The sequence below is a fragment of the Pholcus phalangioides genome, unplaced genomic scaffold (assembly GCF_987345545.1).
Source record: "Pholcus phalangioides strain wild (caught in Gottingen) unplaced genomic scaffold, Ppha-v1.0 ptg000014l_1, whole genome shotgun sequence".
Lineage (NCBI taxonomy): Eukaryota > Metazoa > Arthropoda > Arachnida > Araneae > Pholcidae > Pholcus > Pholcus phalangioides.
The window spans coordinates 8435761-8461280 of NW_028301607.1; the positions used below are offsets into that span (position 1 = coordinate 8435761).

Sequence of the window (25520 nt, forward strand, 5' to 3'; positions counted from 1 at the left end):
ACATTCTACTATAGGCAATTCCAAACAAGACTAGGAAAAGATATCATCACAGACTGGTTTATTGTTGTATCAAGTATCATTGTATTGAGGTTTCACTGTACATATGCAATTGAAATGGGTATACCCTTGATGTGAAACACAGACATACAAATATATGAATAATCATAACGAGGAATAAGTCTAGGAATAGAGCTTACAGCAATCAGACGCATTGAAGGAGCATATTCCTGGCATGCAACAACTCCATTCTTGTAAAAGTCCCCACAGAATAAAAGCCAGGAATCACAGTTCTGCAACCTAAGAGCGAATTCTGGCAAAAGCTCCTGACGTGTAGGAACAAATGTAGTTAAACCAATGACAAGGGAGCCATGCCACCTAGGCTGAACAGTCAGAACTTCGACCTAGGGAACAAAAACCATCATTCATTAAACTAATATTGAATCACATATAACTGAAAATATATACAAGAAATTCTAACCATTTCCAGTACTTCATAAACAGTTAAGAATAAGTTTTGGAATGAAATACCTCAAATATTCCTTCACATTCCACTGGTTTTGCACTGAACATCATTCCATGGTCGAATCCTTTGATTCTTGTAGCCATATTGCCAGCTCTTTTGAGTTTGATGTTTTTCCCACATATATTATTGAAGCTAATCAAGGTATCTGACAAGAAAATCATGGAGAAAGAGTTAACATGAAAAAAAAGAAAACTTTCAATGATATTTTTAAGAAGCTAATTGCTTGATAAAAATAATGTATGGTTAAACGTATATATAAAACTATCTTATAATGTGTAAACAGAAGTTTTGGTCCTGCTCAGTATCCTATACATACTGTCGATGTGAGATAAATCCCTTCAATATTATAGGGTAGTTCAATGAATATAACTAACGATAACTCAAAGTATTTTGATCTGACGCTAGATATTTGAGAAATCAAGATTTCATACAGATTTTCTACATAATGGCATTTTATACAATTACAGTGATATCTCAGCAAACAAAGATAATTCAACCCAGAATCATGTTCATTAGCCAAAACATGACTTCTCACGGGTTTTAATGGAAAATCATTCTATTCATTCCAGATACTGCTCAAAATTTGAAGATAAGTTTCTTAAAACACTGAGAAGCAACTATAAAAGAGACAAACCACTGACTGAAGGCTAAAACAAACAGCTTCAAAATGTAATAAATGAGCATTTTCAAGATGTGATACAGAGGAGATTAATTTATTTTACACTATGTAACACATCCAATCAACACCATACTAAAGCTTGTGTTGACACAACCTAGTCAAGTTTATAGGTGTCCCCATCTATTTGTGTTTCGGTAGGCTCATTTCTGTGACTTGTACATGCAGATTTATATAAGCTTCCAGACTATTCAGTTTGATGCTAAGAATCTTGCACTGAAAGAGCACATTCTCTGTAAACATAAGTTTTTTTTTTCAGTGCATTTTCTACTAGCCAAATCTTTTATTTTACATGAAATGGTTTGAAAACTTTCAGAGAGAAAAGTGAAGATGCATCTGGAAAAAGATTCTGAGGTGGACATGAGTTAATTGTGCTCGAGTGACAGTAATTCTAATGATTACTGCTGCTGAAATTCAGTTCACAATGTGGCTGTTTCATGTCAGCATGTGCTGCATCCAAACAAAAATGTTTGTTAGCTGAAGCAGAAAAATCAAGGAAAAATCTTTGTTAGCCAAAAAATTTATAAGCCAAGGTGTTCGTTAACTCATCAGTGTATAGTGAGCTTCCCAGTGGTCCACTTGACAGTCAGATCGGTTCAGCAATAGAAATGAATTACCTTTTGGGCGAGACAATATACTAGGGGAAAAAACATGTGTACACTCAAAATTAGAAAAAGAAACCATGGCTGGACGTTTTTCGGAACTGTATGAAGTTCCTTCAGTAATAGCAAAGAAACAAATTGGAGAAGATAGTGAAAATACTCTTTATAGTGGGAGTTACTCACAGTTCCAGACTGATGAAGGAACTTCATACAGTTCCAAAACGCGTCCAGCCATGGTTCCTTTTTCTAATTTTGGATCTATACGTTTTTTCCCTATTATATTGGTTGAGCAATAGTCTGTGAACTTAGTGCCTGGCCAATAATTTAAAAAAAATCCTAGTTTAATGAAAATGATTCAATAATAACTAGATCAACCAAAAAATACCTGAAGATGGACTGCGATCATCATCTGCTGGATTATTGCAACTATTCACCGGTAATCCTGATTTTGAGCTTTCGTTGATGTGATCAACTTCATGTTTCCCCATATGAGGTGGTCTTCTTGCCGCAGCTCCAAAATTTCTTGAGTGGACAGGTACAAAATACATTGTTTTACATGAAGTCATTAGAAAGTGTTGAATATGTTATGGTTCAATGTAATAAATAAGTTATTATGCCTAATCACCAGTTATTATGCATAATAACTGATTTACTACATTTACGATAACATATATATAGAGGGTTCAGAAGGCTATCAGTGTGTCAATGAACATTAAAAATGAGATTAAAGGATTTTTTATTCCGTAGTCAGTATAAGTGGCGCTATCTGTTGTTGCAATACAAAGAGAGATTGAATGCCTTGCCAACTGAAAATTTTAACAACAACAAGACACATGCAATATGTCATTTTCAGAAAATTGACTTGCACGATTGGCTTCTGAACCCTCAATATACTTCATCATAAATCATATTACCAAATGTACAAATACAATGATACATTCAGCTACAAGCAAAGAGTTAATCCAAGTACAGTAATACCCAGACTTATGTCTCATCAACCCGTATTTACCTCGTATCATTATAAAAATTTATTATTTTAAACAAGACCCACTACTGAGCAAAACTTCAAGGCTTGATTTCACATTCTTAAGAAAATATTTCCTAACGAAATTCACATTAAGGAGACAAATTCAAAGGAAATTCCAGAATTTTCCTGTAATTTTGGCCATTCTGATTTATTTTTATGCTAGGATTCAGGGTAGGTAGAAATAAATTCAATAAATTACGATCTTTAAATATAATAGATCATGACTATTAGATTTTTATGAATCTTAGCTAACTCATTATTTTAATAGCATATCAATTTTGATGATATATCAGTTGAGAAAATGTACTTCAACTTATGCCATTAGTTTTGGAATGAATTACAGACGTAAGTCAGGGTATAACTGTGATGAGAAAAAAATATAATTCCAACTAATGTAACTTCAGATATTACTGCAATTCCTCACAGAGTTAAAATAAATCCCATCAATTACCTTCTTTGTCCCCTGCTTCGCATGGACACATTTGACTCAGACTCTTCCGTTGTGTTTGAGGCTAAGCAGAGAAGAAATTAGAACTCCACATTAAAAACAAATAGGAAAAATAATAAGTTAATATATCAGAAAAAAAGAATTTTGCAACAGGTAACCATTATGTCATTCATTTATATCTGCACTCTTACCAGGGTCCCACACAATGGAAGCTTTTGCTGCTTGCCCATATAGGTCGACAACACCATATATTCCATTTGGGACATTGCATGCTGCAAGACCCTGGTCTTGACCATTGATATAAAAATGAAGATTCCCATGTTTGGTGACTATGAGTCCCACACGATCACCAGCCTGAAAAATATAGTGATGCTTCATGTGAAAAAAAGGTTTTATAAAAATTAACAATGAAATACAAAAAGGGGACGGGAAACAAAAACAACAAAATGATCTTTAATATCATTCACATGTGAAATAGAATTTTCAAAGCTCTTTTTCTGAGCTTCTTCATACCTTGAGACTGTCTAAGTTGCTACCATACTCATCTATTGTTGTTGTGCCATTATACATGACCCCGTTTCCTGTCAACATCCACGTGCCAGTCTTAATACTGGTCATGGTGGATGGAAACTCGAGCTCGTTGGGTGAATGAGTAGTCACTCCTATCTCGATGGACCCTGCCCATTTGGCAATGACTTGTTCCAATACAACTTGGAAGAATTCTCCTTGCTTGAGGGGTCGGCTGGTCAGCACAACAGCATGGTTGAAGTCATCAAGGCAACTGGTATACATTATAAAAAAAAGACATCATTTTATCTTTTTAGTCCAAATCCTTAACTTCTCTGCTCCATTCATTTTTATCTGTTTTAAATTATTTTAATGACTTTTTTTTTCAAGTTAAAACCGGAGGTACACATATGGGTACCTAATTCAAATAGTTCTAGTAAAGCTTTTTAAACAGTCAATTTTGGCTCAAGTGTGAAGATGTTAAAAGAAAATTTGTGTGCTATTTCAAACATATTTAGTTACTTATAGTCCCCCCCCCCCCCAACAATTACGATTACGCCAAGGATGCAGTTACTGTTTCACCAAGCTCATAAAGTGTGAACATGTAAATAGATAAATAGAACTTAGGGTGAAATTCTGAGAGATTTTAAAACTCACCTTGGCGATACATCTCAGTCACTCTGAGATTCATCCTTGGGGGCCACTACGACAAGGAAGTACTTTTATTTTTCATAAAATCCGCAAGCATCAAGCATTTTCCCAATATAATGAAATTATTTACTTCCAACATTTAGTAAGGATTTGTGTTATCCGAAAATTAATTTTGAAAGTAATTTCACTCCTCTCCAAAATTTTAAAGAACAGTTTTGTAAAAAAAAAAGGTTTTTTTAAAAAAAAATAAAAAACAGAAGAAAAATTATTCTATTAAAAAAAATTATCTAAAATTTGAAGTATTTTCACTCAAAGAAATTTGGAGAAGTGAAATATAATTTTGATATGTGAATCACGCATCTTAATGCGTATTAGCGAACATTGGTAAGGACAAATATAAATTATTAGATTATGATTTATAATTTAAATGACCAATCCAAAGCAGAATGTTTTGCATTGTTCTGCAACGAAACTTCGGCTGAGTGGAAATGTTCTGCGTTAAAAATCCCTATAATAGTGTTTTTTACACCTTTTTCTTAAAATTCTTCCAGATTGTTCTGCGATGTACGTTGCAGATTTCTGCATATTCTGCTTTGGGGATCTTACCTAACAAGTTGTTTTTATTGCCTTATCAAAAATTTGGAGCTTTTAATAAAAGTCAGTTGCAGTCCCTACCATCAAGATCAATGAAGCACTATTATATAATAGGTGTTTTAAGCTTAAATGTATCTAAACTCATATACTTCCCCAAGAAAATTAAAAAATTATACATACTTTGGTCTTATAGCTGTTCGACCATGATTGATTACACGGACATGATCACCGCAATGATGATGGAAAAACAATCTGTCATTTTGAACAGCTGAAAGAGGAAAAAATATTTTCTCAAAAAAAAATCAGCACACATTTTATTATATGATTATTAACAGCAATACCAAGTCGATAAAATATTTTGTCCATCAACTTACAAAGAAAGGGTTCAAAGATGTCATCCTCAAAAAAGTTTCAAAAACTATCACTAATTCTGCTCATTTAAATATGAACAGAATTATTATGGGTCACTCAAAAAAAAAAAAAATAAATAAAAATAAATAAATAAAAAAAATGCAAATAATATTTTGAACGACAATAGAGAGGCCAAGAATTAAATTAAAAATCCTGCAACCCTAAAGTTTCAGAGGGACATGATTCAAACAACACAAGATTAGATAAAGCACAGATAGAGAGAAGAAAAGAGAAACCACCAGAGTTTCTAGGGAAGAAAAAGTGGAGAAAAGAGGGAAAAGAAGTTTCTTTACAAATATCGCCAAGAAGCGAGAAATGAAGAGTAGCCAACTGTTGCCATTTTAAATTTTTTGTAGCTTTAATAAAATGCATTCCAAAGTTAATTTTTTGTTTTTGTGTGTTTTTGGGTGAGGTGAATATATTATAACTTTTCTAATTTTTTCAGGATAACACCTTTGGGTCCTTTCCTTGCTAGTTTGGTCCTTCAACAAGCAAAAATGACAAAATTGAAAAATTATGCACAATGTTGATATAATAATCACAAGTTAATTTATTATATATACTCCATCAACAATGTATCACAACAAAAATGAGACTCACCAACACTCTGACTTCGACTATTGGATAGAGTAGACTGAGACCTGGGGGAGCTGGTGTTATTCGCAGCAGCATCAGCACTGCTTTGATTCTGGGAGATTCCGCCACTGATGCTTACTTTGACAGTCATGCCATATAAATCTACCACACCATATACTGTTTCTGGCACAGCATTTGCAGCAGGACCTTGATCTAGTCCATTGATGTAATAGTGGAGATTGCCATTTGATTTCCGCATTAATCCGATTCTATCACCCTCCTGCATTAAATAGGAAAAAAAATTTTCATCAGATGTAGTATTATTATTATAGGTAGGCAAATGTTTTACGGATAATACATACAATGTATGCAATATGCAAATCTGAGAGCTGAATTTGAGTAGCAGTGCATGCTGCCAAAATGCCAAAAATCCTGGTGGAAACTATGATTTATGCCACAGAAACATTGAAGGACCGGACACAACCACTTCACACTTTTGAAAGATATGAAAGCAGTTTTTAATTTCTGAAAGATGGGTACATCTGGAAATTTATTAAATAATAGAAAACACATGAATATAAAATTCTTAATAAAAAACCATAACCATTGCAAATTTTGCTATTGGGCTATAAAACTATAATGATAATAATTAATCATCTGTTTGATTTTAAAATCATGTCCCACATAGCATCCCTGATATATGATTGTTGCATAAAATCGTAATAATTGTCTTAATCATTGCATAGAACTGATCACATCTTGATCATTGTATACAACAGGAAACAAAGGAAACAAAAAAAATGTTATCGACTGATCTAAATACCACCCTAAAACACCTGAGCTCAACATTTCCAGACATATACTTTTTGAAAGAATACTTTTATTTTGAATATGTGCCAAGGAGGGGGATGTGCGTATGAATTGCATTCAAGGATTAGAATGATATTCATTTCAGGTAGCCTATTTCAAACTTGACATAAGGGTGTTCTTCTATCAATGATGGGTACAAGCAGTGCTTGTGACTAAAAACAGGTTGAAAAACTTCTGCTTTAGGCAATAATAAATGGAAAATATATTAACAAATTTTTTTTTAAAAACTGTTTATGCTAAATCAATTTCCTCAAATCAAAATGAAAGTTTTTGCGGTCAAGAACTCAGAATATTTTAAGGAAGAAGCTCCCTGCTTTACCAGTGTAGTCCTGCCTATGAGTCCCTACAGGCCGTCTCGAGAGCATCATGGGCATCTGGGCCAAGTGATTTTTCTGAGGGCCTACCTCGCAAATTCTTAAAAATTTCAACCAGTTCTCATTTTTGTGAGGCCACTCTCTTTACTTGAGGTCCCAAGACCATGTGTTAAGACACCACTGAGTCCCTCACCCTATCATCTTTCAAAATTTAGCAATTCTTTTTTCTAAACACCTTGTATAAGAAAATACAGCAGAACTCCAGTTTCCAAGCATAACTCGTTCCATAAATGAGCTCATAATCAGAAACACTGGCATATCAAATCAAACTTCCCTATAGGAAATTATGGACACTCAAATGATTTATTTCACGACTATCTATCTCATGTCAACCACAATCTTTTCTAAAAGAAAAGGGTATGTCGATTAATTTTAAATTTTACTTACTTTGTATCAAAATCAAGTATTTCTGGAATACTATAGAAGAGCAAGGGGTTTCTCTTTGGAATTCTCGCTTACATTAACACCCAATAAGAAGATGAGACAGTCTTTCTCATAGGACTTACGCTATAAATACCACTTGGGCCTTTAAACTATTGAAGGTTTTCATTAATACTACACACATGCATATACACAATATATTTTTCAATTTTTTCTTTCACTAAAATAATAAAATGAGAGAGAGAGAAACAAAAAATACCTTGCTTTGCTGGCAAAGAAAGAAAACGATCAGTTGGCTTTCTAGTTGACATCATGCGACACTCGACCGACAAGGTAAATATGCAAAGTTACGGTGCTCATCTAGAAGTCTTTGGTATATATACTATTACTTATATTCAAAGAAATGTCTTGTGTACCAAGTCAAAATATGCTAACAAATTCCAAAACATTTTGTCCATTTTGCTAGAAATTGACTGTTAATCGAGTCAAAATTTGTTTAAAATTTTTGCTGGTAAACAGAGTTATTCATAACCTGGAATTTGGCTGTATGGCAAGGAAAGAAATTTACCTAATGATGTTTGAGAGCATGTTTTCAAATTCTTTTACTTCATTTCTTTTCAACATGGAAATAATCATTTTGCAATCTACTTAGGCCTTACCTAATTTCTGCTACTACTACTGATATGCCTGAAGCACATTGCATTGCTCCCCCCCCCCCACTGCCTTTTCTATTCACCAGAGTCTCAAATAAAAAATACAAAATTAGGTACCATTCCCCTGAAACACAAATTTCCTTAAAACTGTTTAAATCAGAGATGCAAAACCTTTGACCCATGGGCCATATACAGCCCATGAAAGATGTAAGTGAAAAATTATCAATCCACATAGCACAATATAATTACACCAGCTCATGGCCAGCGAGCTGCAACCAAATTGCATACCTGGCCAACAGACCAATAAAAGTTGCACTCCTTTGCTACAAGTGATACCAATACCATGAAACAAAACAGAGATAAAGCATCCAAAAAAAAAAAAAAAAAAAAGCATACCATATTATACTCAAATATGGTATTTATGTCAAGCAAATAAGTGTAAATACTTACACGTAATTCATCTAAATTGAAGTCCCCATATTCTCTCTTACTGCCCTTTCCATTCGTCAGAATTCCACATCCACTCATCATTATTGTACCTGAAGACAAATGTTTTTACAGAGATGATTGGATGAAAAAAAAAACCAATCAAGTGTAATCTCAATCTACAGTAAAACCTCGATAGGTCATCTCTCAAAATTTCGAAAAAGTATGACGACCTCAACGGAGTGACAACTTAAGTAAAGTTGGTTTTAAGTGCATCGTCAGTTTCAAGTGCAATACTGAAAAAAACGTATACATTTTAATTATATTTAATTAAAATAAAATTACAATCACAAATTTATACATTATAAGAAGAAAAAAAAAAAAGAGGATCTTTTCACTTTTTTTTAGTATAATATTATTTAACTTATTATGGTTCAATGCAAAGGTACACTTATGATTTATTCAAATTTTGTTTCAATTTAGACGGATCACAGTAACTTTAGGATAGTTAACTTTTTCTCCAGAACATTTAATGCACATTAATTTTACAACACATTTAATTTTAGTGCTTTAAATTCTTCTTAGCATGGTACAAATCTAAGGTAATCTGGAATACGAGGCCTGACTTTGACTGGCAGGGTAAATCAGACATTAGAAGGCCACCTCGACTTGTGAAAAATGTCTGGTTTGTCATCAAATATATTTTGCTCAAATTTCAGTCCCCCAAATAACTGGGGGCTCTTGGGATTCATGGCTTTGCAGCTTGTGGGCTACACAAATTTTGCCGCCCTTCTCCCATTCTAGTCTGATTGGCTAGATTACTGACTTCTTAAATTTACTGTCCTGGGCTACAGCCCACTTAGACCTATGCTCCTATTTCTAATTCATTTTTTTGCTTACTCACATGCTGTAAGACCCTCTTTTGGTTGACCACCGACCTGATCCCCCTTACTCTCTAGGTCATTCACATGCCTGCAAACTCTATAAGTCCCTCTTTTGGTCACTCACTGACTACTTTAGGACACACCAACTCTGGCCATATTGCTAAATGACAATTTCCAACCAGTGAAGTTGGGTGGGAAATAAAGGTGCCATCATCCCAGGCTTGATAGGTAAAGAACTTGTTTTGGATCTTCTTCCCCTGGATTCGAACCCATGGACCTTTACGATAACCTTCATGGTGGAAGATGAGCATCTTACCACTACACCACTCAGACGCCTAACTAAATGACTGGTCCCTTGCTTTCAAAGTCACTCTTATGATCACTCACATGCTTGCAAACTCTCCAGTTGCTTCCTTAGTCCCTCGCTCTTTCAGCAAAGGTGGATTTATGTTGCCCATGGGCTATACACATTTTGCCACATTTCTCCCATTATATTAATTTTCTTGACTACTAATTCCTCAAATTCATCACATTCCCAACTTGTCACCTAGGACCATAATCTGCTAAGCCCTCCTGTAAATACACTTTTGATGATACTAATGCAGGGGCTCTCAAACCTTTTCCCTAATCTACACTTATCTGTAGCAACCCAGAACAATTTAACAAAGAATGTCTTTGAAAAATCTTTGTCGGGATTAGCATTTTGCGGTGCCACTGACAAGGGTTGAAGGCACACAGTTTGAGAACCCTTGTACTAATGTAATAGATCTATGCATATATGAGGTTTTTAAAAAGTAATCGACCATAATTTTCTGAGGCATGGTTTGGTGCATGTATGCAATCCCAGTGTGCATGCTCAAATTTTTTTACGACTTGCAGAAGTAGACAGACTGCCGATGAATGATGAAGTGTAAGTGAGTGCCATCAAATTTTTGTTTTTAACAAAATGGCAGGGAAAACTTATGCATTAAGTTTAACACTACTGCATTAAATTTTGTGTGGAGCTTAGTGATTCACAAGTTGAGAGAGATATGCTTCCACTAAAAAAATTTGATTGATTAACAAACGTGTTTATACTAGGAAATTTAACTGCAACTAATCATTGGAAAATTATGAATCATTAATGCCTTGTTATGAAAACTACTTTATCACACTTCAACTCCAGTCATATATTGCCATATGCCAATTTCCAACTAGTGGAGCTGGGTGGGAAATGAAGGCGCCATCTATCGATGGTCGCCCCAAGCTCGATAGGTAGTAAAGAACTTTTTCTTATGTTCTTTTAGCTGGATTTGAACCATGGATTTTGACGGCAACTTTCATAGTGGAAGATGAGCATCTTACCACTTCTACTACTTAACCGTACTAGCACCTCGTATGCATTCCTCTTCAGAATTTTCTAACAAATCAGCACATGTTGGAAAGCGTGTTCTGAGTGAATTTCCCCCCCCCCCCCCAACATATCTATGTTGTAAAGTTACACTTGTTTCATGTTCTGTCTTCTATTTTTTGAAGTAAAGATGGAAATGCTTGAATTTTCATGTTATGTCAGTAACATGTTGCAGGTCTGCTTGCTGTCTGTGGAGAGACTTTTTAGATGGGAGACCAGGTCACATTTGTGCCTTGAAGCTGGAAAACAGCACAAAATCAACTTTAGCCAACCACCACTGTGCAGTCAACAGAGTTCAAACTTGGATCCTCAGGATGAGAGTCCAGTATGATGCCCACATGACTGCACCGCTGCAGCATCTTACCACTACTACTACTAAACCAGACATGCACCTCGTCCATATTCCTATGCGGAACCTCTAACGAATTGGTACATGTTGGAATGTGTGTGTAAGTACAGTGAACCTTCCGTGAAGTTTGTTTCTCTGTAATGCTTGTTATGTGTAGCACTGCCATCTGCAATCAATTTTTAAACTATGAGTTTTTTCTTCAACTCATAGAGCGTGAAGTATAATGAATGAATAATTATAACGTTGTAGGCCTGTTGCTCTCTGTGGCGAGACTTTCAACAGGGAGATCGGCTCGCATTTGCACCTCGCAGTTGGGAACCGCAGAAAACCAACTTCAGCCGATCACCACTGCAGCAACGGTGGGGTTTGAACCCGGATCCTTGTGATCTTACCACTGCGCCACTCTAGCTTGTTGTGAAAACTGACTTCTTGTTGTTCCTATTGATGTCTGTTGACTTGGTAACAGACATGGATCTAGAGATGCAACAGTTACACCATAGTGATTAACAATAACATTGTTCAAGTTTTTCCTGCCATTTTGACAAAAACAAAAATGTGACGTACTAACTCACACTTTCTCACTCATCTGTGGTCTGAAAGCAGGAAAAAATTCCAGCACGCGCACTAGGATCGCCTACATACATGCACCATAAACTCACTCACTCACACACACACACTCTCTCTCTCTTCATTGGTTCACACACAAAAAATAATGGTTGGATACTTTTCAAACAAACTATGTGTTAGTTGTAATTTTATATTAATTTGCACATTAAGCAAGTTAAATTGTATATTAATATAAAACCTGAGCGCATGTTTGTCATTGTGGCAGGAAACTCCAGTGTATCAGGCTTGTGAGTTGTGATCCCCATTTCTATTGAGCCAGACCATTTCTGCACAAGTCCATCGATGCGAATCTAAAATATTTTCCACAGATTCAATATAGCACACATATAACAAATACATGAAAAAAAATTTGTACAGATATATTAAGACACATAATCAACAATCCACCCATGCAACCCATGTTCGGATACGAGTAAATTATGTATATATATATATAAATGTATAGATTGCGTAGAAATTTATTCAGTGCTAATATCCAGTGCATGCTGCTTAATGTGATCACATTCCTCCGGGTTGCTGTGATAATAATAGTTGTTTGTTAAATATAGCTGAAAAAACCATGTTTCAAGTACAATGACCATATATCATGTTAGGTCAAATGGAGCTACTCTATTTTTCGATCCTGCACAATAGGTCTCAAAATATTAAAGCGTGTATTCTTTCCCAATTATTCTAAAACAGGATATTTTCCCCCCTTCAAGCTAACATTTTTTCAGAAATTTTGAAGAGTTACAAAAGAACTGTCTAATGTCCATTATGAATCAATACTTTTTATGATGTAGGGTACATTCCATAGTGAAACTCTTACGGTATAAATGTAGGAACTTAGGGGGAGGCCATTTGAGCCCCACCCTTAATAAATTTTCCCAGGAAAGATAGAGATATTCGTTGCCTCTGTAGTCTAGTGGTCTAGGGCACTCACTTGAAAAGTGAAAGTATGTGGGTTCGATTCTCCGCAGGGCCACAGTTGAATTTTCTCTCTTTCCTAAGTATATCTTCATATCAGTCAGCTATTAAAAAACCTTTGTATGGATAGTGACATCATCCTCAGATTAAGGAGGCTTAGCCAACCAATAATTTCTAAAAAAAAATGCAATGCACCCTTCGTTTCCTACATAGGTACTTGAGTCTTGTATATACGGGATGATCAGCAACTTTCAGCGTCCCCGCCAATGTTTTCTTCATGATAATTATAAACAAATTTTTTCCCATGTAACGTAGGGCCTCAGGGGAAACCAATTGGCCCATGATGCTCTTGAGACGGCCCTGGACCTATGTAGGCTATAGTTTTCTATTTCTTTATTGGTACAGTTGATTACAATCATTTGACTACAGACATACACAAATATATGATGATAACGGACACCACCAACTAGGGTGGGGGGGGGGGGGAATCCAACGATTGGACAAACTGGTGGTTTGAGAAATGGTACATTAGCTTATTGAAAAGGCCATTTCCGAGCCGGGAGTTTGTCGAACTAATTGCTGCTTTGACTAACTGCCGTTTGTTTAACTTCCTCTTCACAATTTCAACATACTACCCAATGAGGTAGCTTAATTGAAAAAAATAATAATGGCAACCGTTTTTTTCCCAATTAATTAGTTTAAATTTGATCCATCCATAAAAATAATGTGCTTTTTCAGTATTTACAAAGTAATTATACTGAAAATTTCTATACATGTGCTTCTCAGCAACCTCTGATTAAAATTATGTTGGTCTGTTTCATACTTAGCAAAAGTGGATAACAATACCCGAACGATACCATCATCATCTGTGATTTTAATTGATTTTAATAAGTGACGTCTACTCCATTTCTGTTTCACAAAAACTAGAGTAAAAAATAATACCACGAATTTGGCTAAACATACTTCAAAAAGTTCGTTATCTTTCAAAGGACGGTGAGTCATTACGACACCATTATTGAACTCGTCAACCGGTTTCCACCTCTCTGCGGTCTTATGGTCATTCGAGAACTTCACCATCGAGCCACAGCATTGGTGGAAATGCAACTCATCTGCATCAGGTGACGCACTGGCTCCAGCTAGAAACACCAGAAGAAACCCAATTAGAAAGCCATATCCTTATTGTCAAATGCATTTTCATCGAAATCAATATTTTTAGGAGAGAACTATGAATCAGGGCTTGACAAAACCTAGGTGCCATGACAACTAGGAAATCGGTATTGGTGCCTAAAATTTTATATATGTGACTGCTAAATAGCAGTCTAAGGATGACACAAATTTTTCTGATTTCATCACATACCCTCTTTTAACATGGAAAGAAGTTCTGGAAGAGTGTCAGAAAAAAAACCCATGGTGACTGATGCACATGCTCAACCCATTGCATCCCAAAATCATTTGTTGTGGCCGGTGACCTCAAACCGTAATTTTATAAAAACAAAAAGCGGCACATTTGCAGATCACTCAAGTGACCTGCAGTGCAGCTCCTCATCAATTAAGGCAGCATATTCGCAGATCACTTGAGTGAACCCCCCAACATCATATTTACAGATCATTGCTTCATAATTCCAGAGCACTCAAGTGACCCGTGACACATTTGCAGATTACTTAAGTAACCTGTGGTGCTCTTCCAGATCAAGGGCGTACGGGCCACTTAATTAAGTGAAGGTTGAACACCCTTGATTTTAGGACCATGCTTCTTGAGCAGAAACGATGCTTGGCTCATAAGAAATTTGGCTGACGCCTAAATATTTTTTTGATTTGCGAAACCGTGCTATAAATGTAATATTAAATTTTTTTTACACCTGGCCAGTCTTACATTAGACACTTACAAGGTTCCGACCTATCGATAATAGACACTTGAGCACATTTTCCATAAAGGTCAATCACAGCATACACCGGAGAGGAAGTCTTAGCCACAGCGACTTCGCCCTGGTCAACACCGTTGATGAAGAAGTGAAGTCCGCCAGTGAAAGTCCTCATGATTCCCACTCTATCACCTTCCTGCAGTTGATCCAGGTCTTCTTTGCAGTCTTCGTAGATGGACTTCCCGTCTTTGAGTACAGAGTCGCCGGACATCACCCATGATCCTTCTCTTAAATTGGTTGCGCTCGATGGAAATTCTAAAGTAGCTGGATCTAAAGTTGTTATTCCTATTTCAATCGATCCACTCCAGGATGGTACCTATGGGTTAAGGAATAGTTATAATAAAAATTTTGATTTCAGCATAATGACATTATAGTAAGTTTGCAGGTTTTAATGGGGGGGGGGGTGGCATCCTCCCCGAGCCAAAATTTTAGTATTACTTTGCAGGGAAAAACTTAACCCCCCCCCCCAAAAAGAAAAAATCTGAAACCCCCTTCGAGAAAATTCTGCGTATGCTTATGAGAAAGTATATCCTTGAGCCGCACAATATAGTGTACTTTAATCAGAGGTTGCTGAGAAGCACATGTATAGAAATTTTCGGTATAATTACTTTGTAAATACTGAAAAAGCACATTATTTTTATGGATGGATCAAATTTAAACTAATTAATTGGGAAAAAAACGGTTGCCATTATTTTTTTTTTCAATTCAGCTACCTCATTGGGTAGTATGTTGAAATTGTGAAGAGGAAATTAGACAAACGGCAGTTACTCAAAGCAGCAATTAGTTCGACAAACTCCCGGCTCGGAAATGGCCTTTTCAATACGCTAATGTACCATTTCTCAAACCACCAGTTTGTCCAATCGTTGGATTCCCCCCCACCCTAGTTGCGGCACTGGTGTCTGTTATCATCATATATTTGTGTATGTCTGTAGTCAAATGATTGTAATCAACTGTACCAATAAAGAAATAGAAAACTATAGCCTACATAGGTCCAGGGCCGTCTCAAGAGCATCATTGGCCAATTGGTTTCTCCTGAGGCCCTACCTGGTAAATTCTAGAAAATTTCAACCGAATCTCATTTTGTGAGGCCCGGGAGGGCCCATGTGTTAAGACGGCACTGCATAGGTCACCCGTCCGCAGCATCTTTAATGCTGGGGAGGTACTAACGAAATCATAGCGACCTTGGCACAGTGATGTTGATGAGTGCCCTGGGGCCCCACTACCTACCCGTTCCACGCACAGTATAAAATCTAATTTTCATCGGGGAGGGAGGGGGGCGTCAATGTAGACGGCTCTGGAGCTAGTTTAAGATGGAGACGAATGGGCTCCCACCTTTTTGTCGATGGAGACCTCGAACATTTGTCCATCTTGGAGGGGCTCGCTGCTGAACACGAGCCCGTTGTTGAACTCTTGGTGGGGCTGGTTCCTGTGAGCGCGTCTGTTCGAGTTGCTCAGCGTGACCATGCTACCGGTCCTGCTGTGGAACCTCATGTTCGAGCACCTGTTCAGGTCGTGGGCCATCCTTCATTCATCGACTCCCCGTCAATAGCGTTAATTCATTATCGAGCGCCCCGGGTGACATGTTTATCTGTTTTGTTTACGGCTTCGAGTTCGGTTAAAGGCAATGAGGAGCGCGACTTATCAGGCGAGTGCCTGAAATTGGAAAGAAGAAGAAGAAGAAGAAGAAAATATCTCCTTCTTCATCGTTGAATTAATTGTAGACATGAATTTACATGTTGATAATAATTTACATGATAATAATTTGTTTTGAAATAAAAATATTGAAAATGACGAACCACTCAGTCTTTTGCTGCCATCTATCCAGAAATTCGAGAACTTCATTCATTAAAGCCGGGTTTTCTTAGGAATACGTATTTTGCGCCGCGTGAACTGAAATGTATAATTTCACGTCGGCAGAAACGTGTTACATAATCACGCTGCGCGTTAATGTTTTCCTAGCGGGGCGCATCAGATCAGGCTGTCGGCTATATTATAGTATACCGCCTTGGCATCAGCTACTCTGTCGTCTGCATGTTCCGGTTTGAAGGGAAGGGAAAGAAAACACACAAGAGTAAAAAAAAAAAAAAACTCGGCAAAACCGCGGCGCAAGACGCATTTGACTCCTCCAGAAGCAGTCGGCCAATCACGCCCGACGTAAAGCGCTGTCGTGAGGCGTATTGTGCTCTGTAGGAAAAACAGTCATGCTGCTGTTTCTTATTGGTGAGTGTGGACGGCGTGTCGCGCTGGGTGAATCACGTTGCGTGCGGCGCAGGAAAAACCGGCTTAACAGGAGAAAATCGGACACATGCCGCTATCTATTATTTAGAAAGCAAACGAAAAAAAAAAAAAAAAGAAAAAAGAAAAAGCACCAACTAGTTCTATTTCTAAACCGTAGATGACAGCAAATTCATGAAATACGATATTTTCCTACTGCTGGTCAAAGCCGTCCTAATTTTTATACATCAACAAACATGGCAGTCCGCTTGTTTGCATTTGCAGCCAAGCCTTGGTGGAAGATGCCTGACGATATTACTGATACAGGCAGGCTATCATGGGAGGATATACGCCCCCCCCCCCACACGTCCAAAGCGTCAAAGGTGGAGTTGACTGATCTAATGTATATATGAATTGACATCATCATCATCGTGTCCCCCAGCAATAATGACCGTGCCCCCCCTCCCCCAGACTTCTATCCCCGCCTTGCAGGCTACCATCAATGTGACCAACTCTCCCTAAAAAGAGCCAGTTCGAAAAAGAAAACGAGGCAATGCAGGTGTCCGACGAGTACAAAATAATCTATAAACATCTAACTTTTATCTTATTCATGTTAACAGGGGCGGTCTTGACTTACTGTAGTCTCCCGGAAGCTGTACGGCTCTGACCTTTGTGATTTCATAGAATAAAAAATATTTCTTTGTTGAGGGGCTTACTGCCATCCAGTATTCAACGATGGTATAAGACGCTAGTTTCATTTTCGTAAAAAAAAATACCAGGTGGCAGCAGTTGTCTTATATTCGGTTTAATTTTTCCGACGATGTTTTCAAGTCTGCAGATAGTCTTCAAGCACATCATCTTTACTTCAAAATATAGAAAACAGATGGCAGGACCGGCAAGAACACGAAACAAGCACAATTCTCCCAACATAAATACATACATTAGTGGCCACACATGCATCCAGAACACACATTCCGGCATGTACCAATTAGTTAGAAACTCTGTAGAGGGATTCATGATGTACAGAAAAGTAGTAGCAGTCTGTCGATAGATGGCACCAAAGATCCAAAAGTTTGAAACGTTGAATTAATATACAAGAACTGAGCGAAAAGAAATTGGTGCAGGGGTTCATAATTTAGTGACTTCGAATTTCAGCTGTAGGAAGGAAACCAATTTTGACAACCCCTCCCCCCTCGGAGAAAATTCTGCGCACGGCTATGGTGCGGGCGATATAATACAGGGTGAACGTGACCTGTTCTGCCAAACAAAACGGCGTGATAGCCGATGTGGAACATAAACATCCTACCAACAATATCCTATCTCGGACCGTTTTCGAGTTATGGTGGATCAATCAATTGTGGAAGAAAAAAAATGCGTCAAGCCTGAACGCGAAACTGGAGTTCCTGAAAAACCTACACACAAATTAAGCTCATATTTGGAAAGAGCAGAAACAATCTTAAGCGATTCTCAACCGGTGCTCCGCGTGAACTCCCCAGGGTCTCCGCGGCAGCTCGAGAAAAATACAAAAAAACCAGTCAATTCGGAAAAAATAATTATCAGTATTTTTGAATAATAATAATAAATCAGTAACTTTTGTGAATGAACTAAAAAATAGGCCTACGGGCTCCTCCATAGAAATTACAGTGGAACTTCGGTTAACGAGCGGTTCGGTTAGCGAGCAATTCGCATAAATTTTGAAGGAAAAAAAAATGATTTGATTAATTCGCATTACGAGCAAAAATTTTACGCTTTCTTAATTCGTTGTTACGTTTTCACAACTAAACTGATTATTTTTCGCTTTCGTGCACACACATCAGGGCCGTCATTTCAACTTTTTCCAGGGGGGGGGGGGCAAACAACATGTACTCAATGTACGTATGTATATATATATACCATTTTTAGTGTATTTTCAAAAGCCAGAGGGGGGGGGGGACGGCCCTCCCCCCTGACCCCCACTAGTGACGGGCCTCACATACATACTGTGGAATTGTAGGTAATATTCTCCCCTACAGTGTCCGGTCAGCGTGCCTCACTGGAGAAATTGAGTGTTACTATTATACGAAACTAGATGTCGCATTGTAATCACGCGTATGTGCGCTTGTTTTTTATATAAATTCTGCTTGGCCAGGAGTTGACCATATTACGAACTGATGGACCTCCATTGCATGCAACAGCAAGTGCTTATATTGGAGGTACCTTTTCCTGAGGAAGAGAGAAGTCCCTCACTTTTCAAATGTGTTTATAGAGATATGTAAAATGTGGGAATCCTCGGGCAAAATTCTGTAGAAAAGTACCAATGAAATAGAAGCAAGCAATAAAATCTGTCTCCAACGACAATGCAATTTCCCATCTCCGAGAAATCTTAAAAAGGAGGCAAAAAGCAAGTGTCATTGGTTACGTTCTTTTTAAAACCACACAAAAAGAATAAGAATGCGAAACAACAGTGAGAGTCAGTAAATCGCCCAACAAGAGATAGTCCTCTTCTCTCTCGTTGTTTAGAGTAAGTTAATTTATATACATTATCGTATCCATGCTTGTTTATTGCGTTATTAGATTATATATACACTGTACATATTTCACTTGAAAGCTCTAATTCTTCACCTCTTTTTGTGTGGGGCCCCCTTCCATTTGGCCCCTTATTCCAGGGCCACACGGCATCAGGTTGCGAACTACTGCAGTATTATATAACATGCAAAGAAAAATAATTTCACTGCATATAACTTTTACTTTCACCTATCGAATAAAACTGTTATAATTATCTGATCTAAGTTATTGACCAGCTTCTAAACAGCATAACAAAGTGATAAAAAAAATATTGTATCATATTGATAATATGTTAAAAAACAATAATATACACAAAATTAATGAATTTACTAAAAAAATTTATCAGTTGATATTTGTGTACAGTAATAAAATATTAGTAAATTTTGTCAAGGGCTGCCGTCCACAGGCATTGGTAGCCGTCTATGATTTTAGTGAGAGATTGAGGACGTAAACCAAAATCAGTTGTGCCCTCAGAAACCAAGGATGTCTTAACTTTACAAATTTATGGATTTACACTAGTTTATAGAAAGATTAACCGTTAAAATTTTGAAATGAATTTTATAATTAAATAAATATTATTGTTTATAAAAACATTTTATTATAGCCTATTATAGTATTTTTTCAATATCATTCACTAATCAAAAACATTTTATCAATGTCAACTAAAAAATCATATTAGTTTTATTCGGTAGATGGCAGCAGATATTTCAGATCAATGATTTATGTTATTAACGGAGTGGTGCTGTCAGAAGAGCCCTCAGAGAGAGAGGTGATAGATTTCCAGTGAATTGTGTGTGGTGGGAGAAAATGTTAATACTTTCTGAATCCAGCATGGAACCAGGACCATCTAAATCCTCGGGCCCATATGGGCAGGGCCTCATATCCATGGAGGGCACACGATGAGATCTGGTTCTACAATTTCTGGATGTAATTAATACGTAAACTATTACTTACCCCAGAACACTTTGTTAGTGCCGTTAAAACGTGGGCTCACCCTGGAACGACCCGGCGGGGGCTCAAGTTTGAAAGGGGTGTTCATGATAATATAAAAAAATTTAATATTTTGTCGAAATTTTCGAGAGCTGCAATATGTGAATAGCATACTAGACAGGCATTTCTATCCAAGTACGCTGCCTTAGAAAATTACTGTATTCAAGGGATGGGGGAATCCGATGGGGCTCTTAAGACGACCCTGCACTTTTCCTGGGGACCCATGATGTTGAGACGCCCTCCCCGCAAGAGGGAAGTTCACTGATTTCTAGCCCAGGATGGGCGCGGGCGAAGGTCAAAATGTCCGATATATATACATATATTGTATTATATACATATATATATATATATATATATATTATTATTATTGCATTGTAGTACTGATTAAATGCTGTTCTTATTAGACATTTTTAACTGAATGAATAATTGTGGAACGAATTATCCGTGCTCCCATTATTTCCTATGGGGGAGTTTGATTCGAATAGCGAGCACGTTCGCGGAAGGAATTAAGCTCGTTAACCGAAGTTCCACTGTATGTACCAGAAAGAGATCCACGAGTCAAAAAAGTTTGAGAACCGCTGCTATAAGGCGACACTAACTTCATCAGATATCATATCCAGATATAATGGCGACCTATAACCACCGAAAGATAGGCAAATTTGAAAATCTAATTGTCGCCGCACACACACTCTTCTAGCCACAAAAACCGGTCAAATTTACCAGAAACTTCTCTATTCCACTAGCTTTCGAAAGATCCCACAATATACCGTATATACGCAGATGTGGTTGGTCGAGTTGTCATAGTGACGGACTCGCAGCGCGGGGACCGGGGTTCGACCCCCACTGTCGCTGTAGCGGTGGCCAGCTGAAGTTGGCTTCCCAGCTAAATGACTGAAATTGGCGTTCATTGAAGTAGATATTCGACGAAAATTCGGAATTGTCGGATACAGATTTTGGCGACAATTTGATTTTGCAGAAAGAATTGTATTAGGTGACAACTGCTCTCTATCAGAGGATATCTGAATGGATTAAACGAGCTACAAGCGCTGAAAGATTGGCGAAGTGCAAAATCAAATATTCGGCGAATTGTAATTGTTATGCCTACTGCGGCAAACGCTGATTTCAGCGAACGAAAGGCTAAATTTCTCCTCAACATCGATATATAGTTTATTGGAGGCTCTTTCGAAAGTTAGTGCAATGGATTTGGTGTATTTGATCCCTCGATCACCATGGTGAACCACACCCACCTCGTTCGAAGAGCATGCATCTGTTTATGTACGAGAGTCCAGCAAATCACTCAAGGACAACGTATGTGACGCACTGAGTGGACACAAAACCGTTTTTTTGCCGAACCCGCCCTCCCCACATAAGTGTGACATGACGTTGGGGGGGGGGGGGATGGTCTTAGAGGTTTACTAGAGAAGAAGGTATTTTGAAGACTTATCAATAGGGAAATGTTAATTGAGATGCCCACATACTATGGAAAGGTTTTCTCGTTTTTCAAAGATGGCATTACGACTGTCATGTTTTTATAAGGGAGGGGGGATTGGTGATGTGCAAGCGTCAGTCAAACCCCCTTCTCCCTCCGCCATCAACAGTCGGCAAATCCGACCATCCCCCCCCCCCCACCATGAATGAAAAATCGTCACACAAAGAGAGCAACAGGCCTACAACGGTGCAAATATTCAATTACTGCGCTTCGCTGACAATTACAAATATATAGATGGCAGCACTGAAAATTCAAGAACAACGCTTGATATGTATTTGGGTACCCACACTCACTTCCGGCACAACTCAATCGGTAGTAAATGATGGTCCATGCCACTATATATACACTGACAAAAACGGGGTGACCATACACTCCGCATTGTCCGTATTTTCCGGGATAGTCATGATTTTTTCTTTGTTCTGACTTTTTCTTAAAAAAAAAATACAACGGTTTTTTCTACTTTTTGGTCAAAGTTTTCTTGAATGTGATCGAGGTGATCACCCCCCCCCCCCATAAATCCGAGCCTGCTGCTTGTGGTGGCACCCTTGACAAAGTGTTTAGCGGCACATTTCTGAGAATCACTGAATTAGAGATGTTAGAGAAAGGATAGAGCGGGCGGCCTGAGACGGAATCTCTACGCACGCGGAACCTATTTGTGGCGCCCTCTCTTGCCCATCCCACTCTCCCACTCCTTATTTTCCCCCCATCCCAACAATTTCCATGGAAATATATTTTTTTCCGCCGTTTCACATTGGATTTCATGCTCCTTCTAGAGCTGTGCCCCTTGCGGCCGCATGACCCAAGAGTCGCTCCTGAGAGTAGCCCTAATCAGGGCCGCAACTAGGAGGGGGGGGGGGGGAACAGGCGTGTCTGGTGCCCCGGGCGCCGGACAAGAAGGGGGAGCCGAATTCACCCTTCAACTGCATCTTCTACATGGCAAGGCACCAGTTTGCTCCGGGTGAGAAAGTAGCTAGCTGTTGCGGCCCTGGCCCTAATTATCTTCTGGTACTTGTTTGTTAGAGGCGTGATCGATTGGTTCAAGTATTATTTTATTTAAATATTTTAATATTTCAATATTTTATTCTCGATCGATTGGTTAATTCGACTTTTTGCGACTGCATATGGGCATAGATTTCTTGGGGAAAAGAGGGAGAGAGAAAAACATAAAACAACGACTTTTTTCAGTAATAGAATAGATTATTTTCCAAAACATAAACGCTAGATGGCAGCACCGACACATAAAGAAACGATCATTTTACAGTTTCAGTTTCACCTCCGTTATTTGAATATGTTATTTGCTTCATTTAGATCATAAATGCTCAACTCATGGCCCACCGATTCGCTTGAGGGCCCTTTCACACGGAGCGGATGCGGATGCGGACGCGGATGCGGGTCCGGAAGAAGTTTTAACAATTGGAATATACTGCGCCTTTCAGACGAGCCGAAAAATCTCCGCACCTAGGAAATGTTCATGCGGGTCCGGACGTCGTCCGCATGTGTCAAAACCTAAGTGCGGGCTCCGCATCCGCACATAGAAGTTTTGACAATAGGTTTATTCGGAGCTATTCAGACGATGCGGATGCGGAGCGAATTTGTCCGCATCTTTGGCTATTTTTTGAAGGTGATTTTGCACGGAATTTTTTTAATTATTTGCCATAAATACCCTTAAAAACACCATGTGAGGGTCCCTGTTCATCAAATACGATGTACCCACATACGTGTATCCCTTCGTTTCCTTCTGAGATGGAGATATAGCAACTTTAACTGCCTTTTGTCCATATTTCACAATTTTATACAATAAAACCTGCCAACAAGGGCCACTGACGGGACCAAAATTATAAGCCGTTCTGTTCATTACGAATATTTAATTGACTACATACTTTAATAACTTTTAAATTTAATTTAAAAATATTAATTTTTTTATTTTTAAATTTTTAAAATTATTTAAAAAATTATAAATATTTGAAATATTATTTTAAATATTTGTTATTTTTTTAAATATTTGTTATTTTTTTAAATATTTATTATTTTTTTAAATTTTCAATCTTTTAATTTTTTCAAACTTAAAAAAAAAATACTTTTATTAAACAACGTTATCCACGTACGGTGTTCACTCAGGGCCGGATTAAGACGTTTGAAGACCCTAGCACTTGAATATTTTTGGTGGTTCCCCCCATACCTACAAGTATATTTTACTCGATATTCAGTCTATAAACTTAAAAAATGAAATTTTAGATTTCAGAAATGACTAATCTAATTGATGGGATTTCACTATAAAAGGTTTATGAAAGTTATTTTATAAAACTTGAAAAAAGCAACTAATAATTGTTATAAAATTTTTATAGTGTAATCCGGCCGGGATTATACTATAAAGTTTTATAAAAGAACTTTTATGAAAGTTGAAAAATTCAACCAATAGGCGCATCGGTTGCATTCAAGAAAATGCAACCGGTGCACACACACACACACATTTTGTATTCAAAAAATTCAACTAATAAGATAATATTGGTTGAATTTTTCACGTTTTATCAAAGAGCTTTTACAAAACTTTTATAGTGTAATCCCGGCCTAAGGCTGGTATTACACTATAAAACTTGAAAAATGTAACCAATAAACACATCTGTTACATTCGAGCGAACTTAACTGATCGGCCTATCGGTTGCATTTTTCAAGTTTTATAAACTAACTTTTATAAAACTTTTATACTGTAATCCCGGCCTAAGACAGAATTGTGATGTGAATATTTCTAAGCACAGAAATTTTGAACGTTCCCACCCCTCCCCTTTTTTTGTACTTGCAAATTCTTTGATATCTCCTGAATTTTTTTTTTTAGGAACATATTAGTTTTGGATGTTTTTGGAATTTTTCTTTCATATTTTTCCGGAAAGACGGATTTTTTTTTTCAAAATGTTTTGAAAATATTTGAAGACATTTTCTCCCATCGACTACTTGTGAGGATCGGAATTAAGACATCTTTATTCCCATATTCTATGTGGCTCTAGACTAAACCACCAAAGAATGCCTCTAGGCTGCCTATGGCCACTGAATCAGGGGTGAAGGAGAAAAATAATTACAAAAATTGCGAAAAAATAGTTTTTATGCACGAATTTCAACCTAAAGATGCGGGCGAAACACCCGCATCTTCAGTGCTCGTGTGAAAGGGTATGCGGACCCGCTTCCGCATCCGCATCCGCGTCCGCATCCGCATCCGCTCCGTGTGAAAGGGGCCTGATGTGGCCCGTGACCTCAATCCTAGTCTTGAAAAATTTAGCTGCGTGGTACCTTTACAGATGGCTTAAGTGACCCGCGATGTAGTTCCACATCACTTGAGTGTCCCGCAACACATTTACAGATCAATCAAGTGACCCGCGACATATCAAGAGATTATTTACATGACCTGCGGCACAGGTTCAGAGCATTTAAGCGGTCCTCAGTGCAACTCGGCATCACGTATATTACCCGCGGTACAGTTCCAGGTAACTTAAG

At 37.7% G+C, this 25520-nt stretch overlaps 1 protein-coding gene across 1 annotated transcript in view; it reads right to left on the bottom strand.

The window, feature by feature from the left end:
- Positions 1-16390, bottom strand: part of Neurl4 (neuralized E3 ubiquitin protein ligase 4) — a 33580-nt gene extending 17190 nt beyond the window's left edge. Inside the window, exons 1-13 of the mRNA XM_089241680.1 lie at positions 16130-16390; positions 14762-15113; positions 13839-14011; positions 12148-12259; positions 8744-8832; positions 6040-6295; positions 5209-5296; positions 3790-4057; positions 3468-3630; positions 3280-3340; positions 2187-2323; positions 529-668; positions 198-401 (exon numbers count right to left, since the gene is read on the bottom strand). Of these exons, the coding sequence (XP_089097806.1) occupies positions 198-401; positions 529-668; positions 2187-2323; positions 3280-3340; positions 3468-3630; positions 3790-4057; positions 5209-5296; positions 6040-6295; positions 8744-8832; positions 12148-12259; positions 13839-14011; positions 14762-15113; positions 16130-16318 (2232 nt within the window). The 5' untranslated portion in view covers positions 16319-16390. The remainder of the gene's footprint in view (positions 1-197; positions 402-528; positions 669-2186; positions 2324-3279; positions 3341-3467; positions 3631-3789; positions 4058-5208; positions 5297-6039; positions 6296-8743; positions 8833-12147; positions 12260-13838; positions 14012-14761; positions 15114-16129) is intronic.
- Between the last annotated feature and the right edge of the window lie 9130 nt (positions 16391-25520).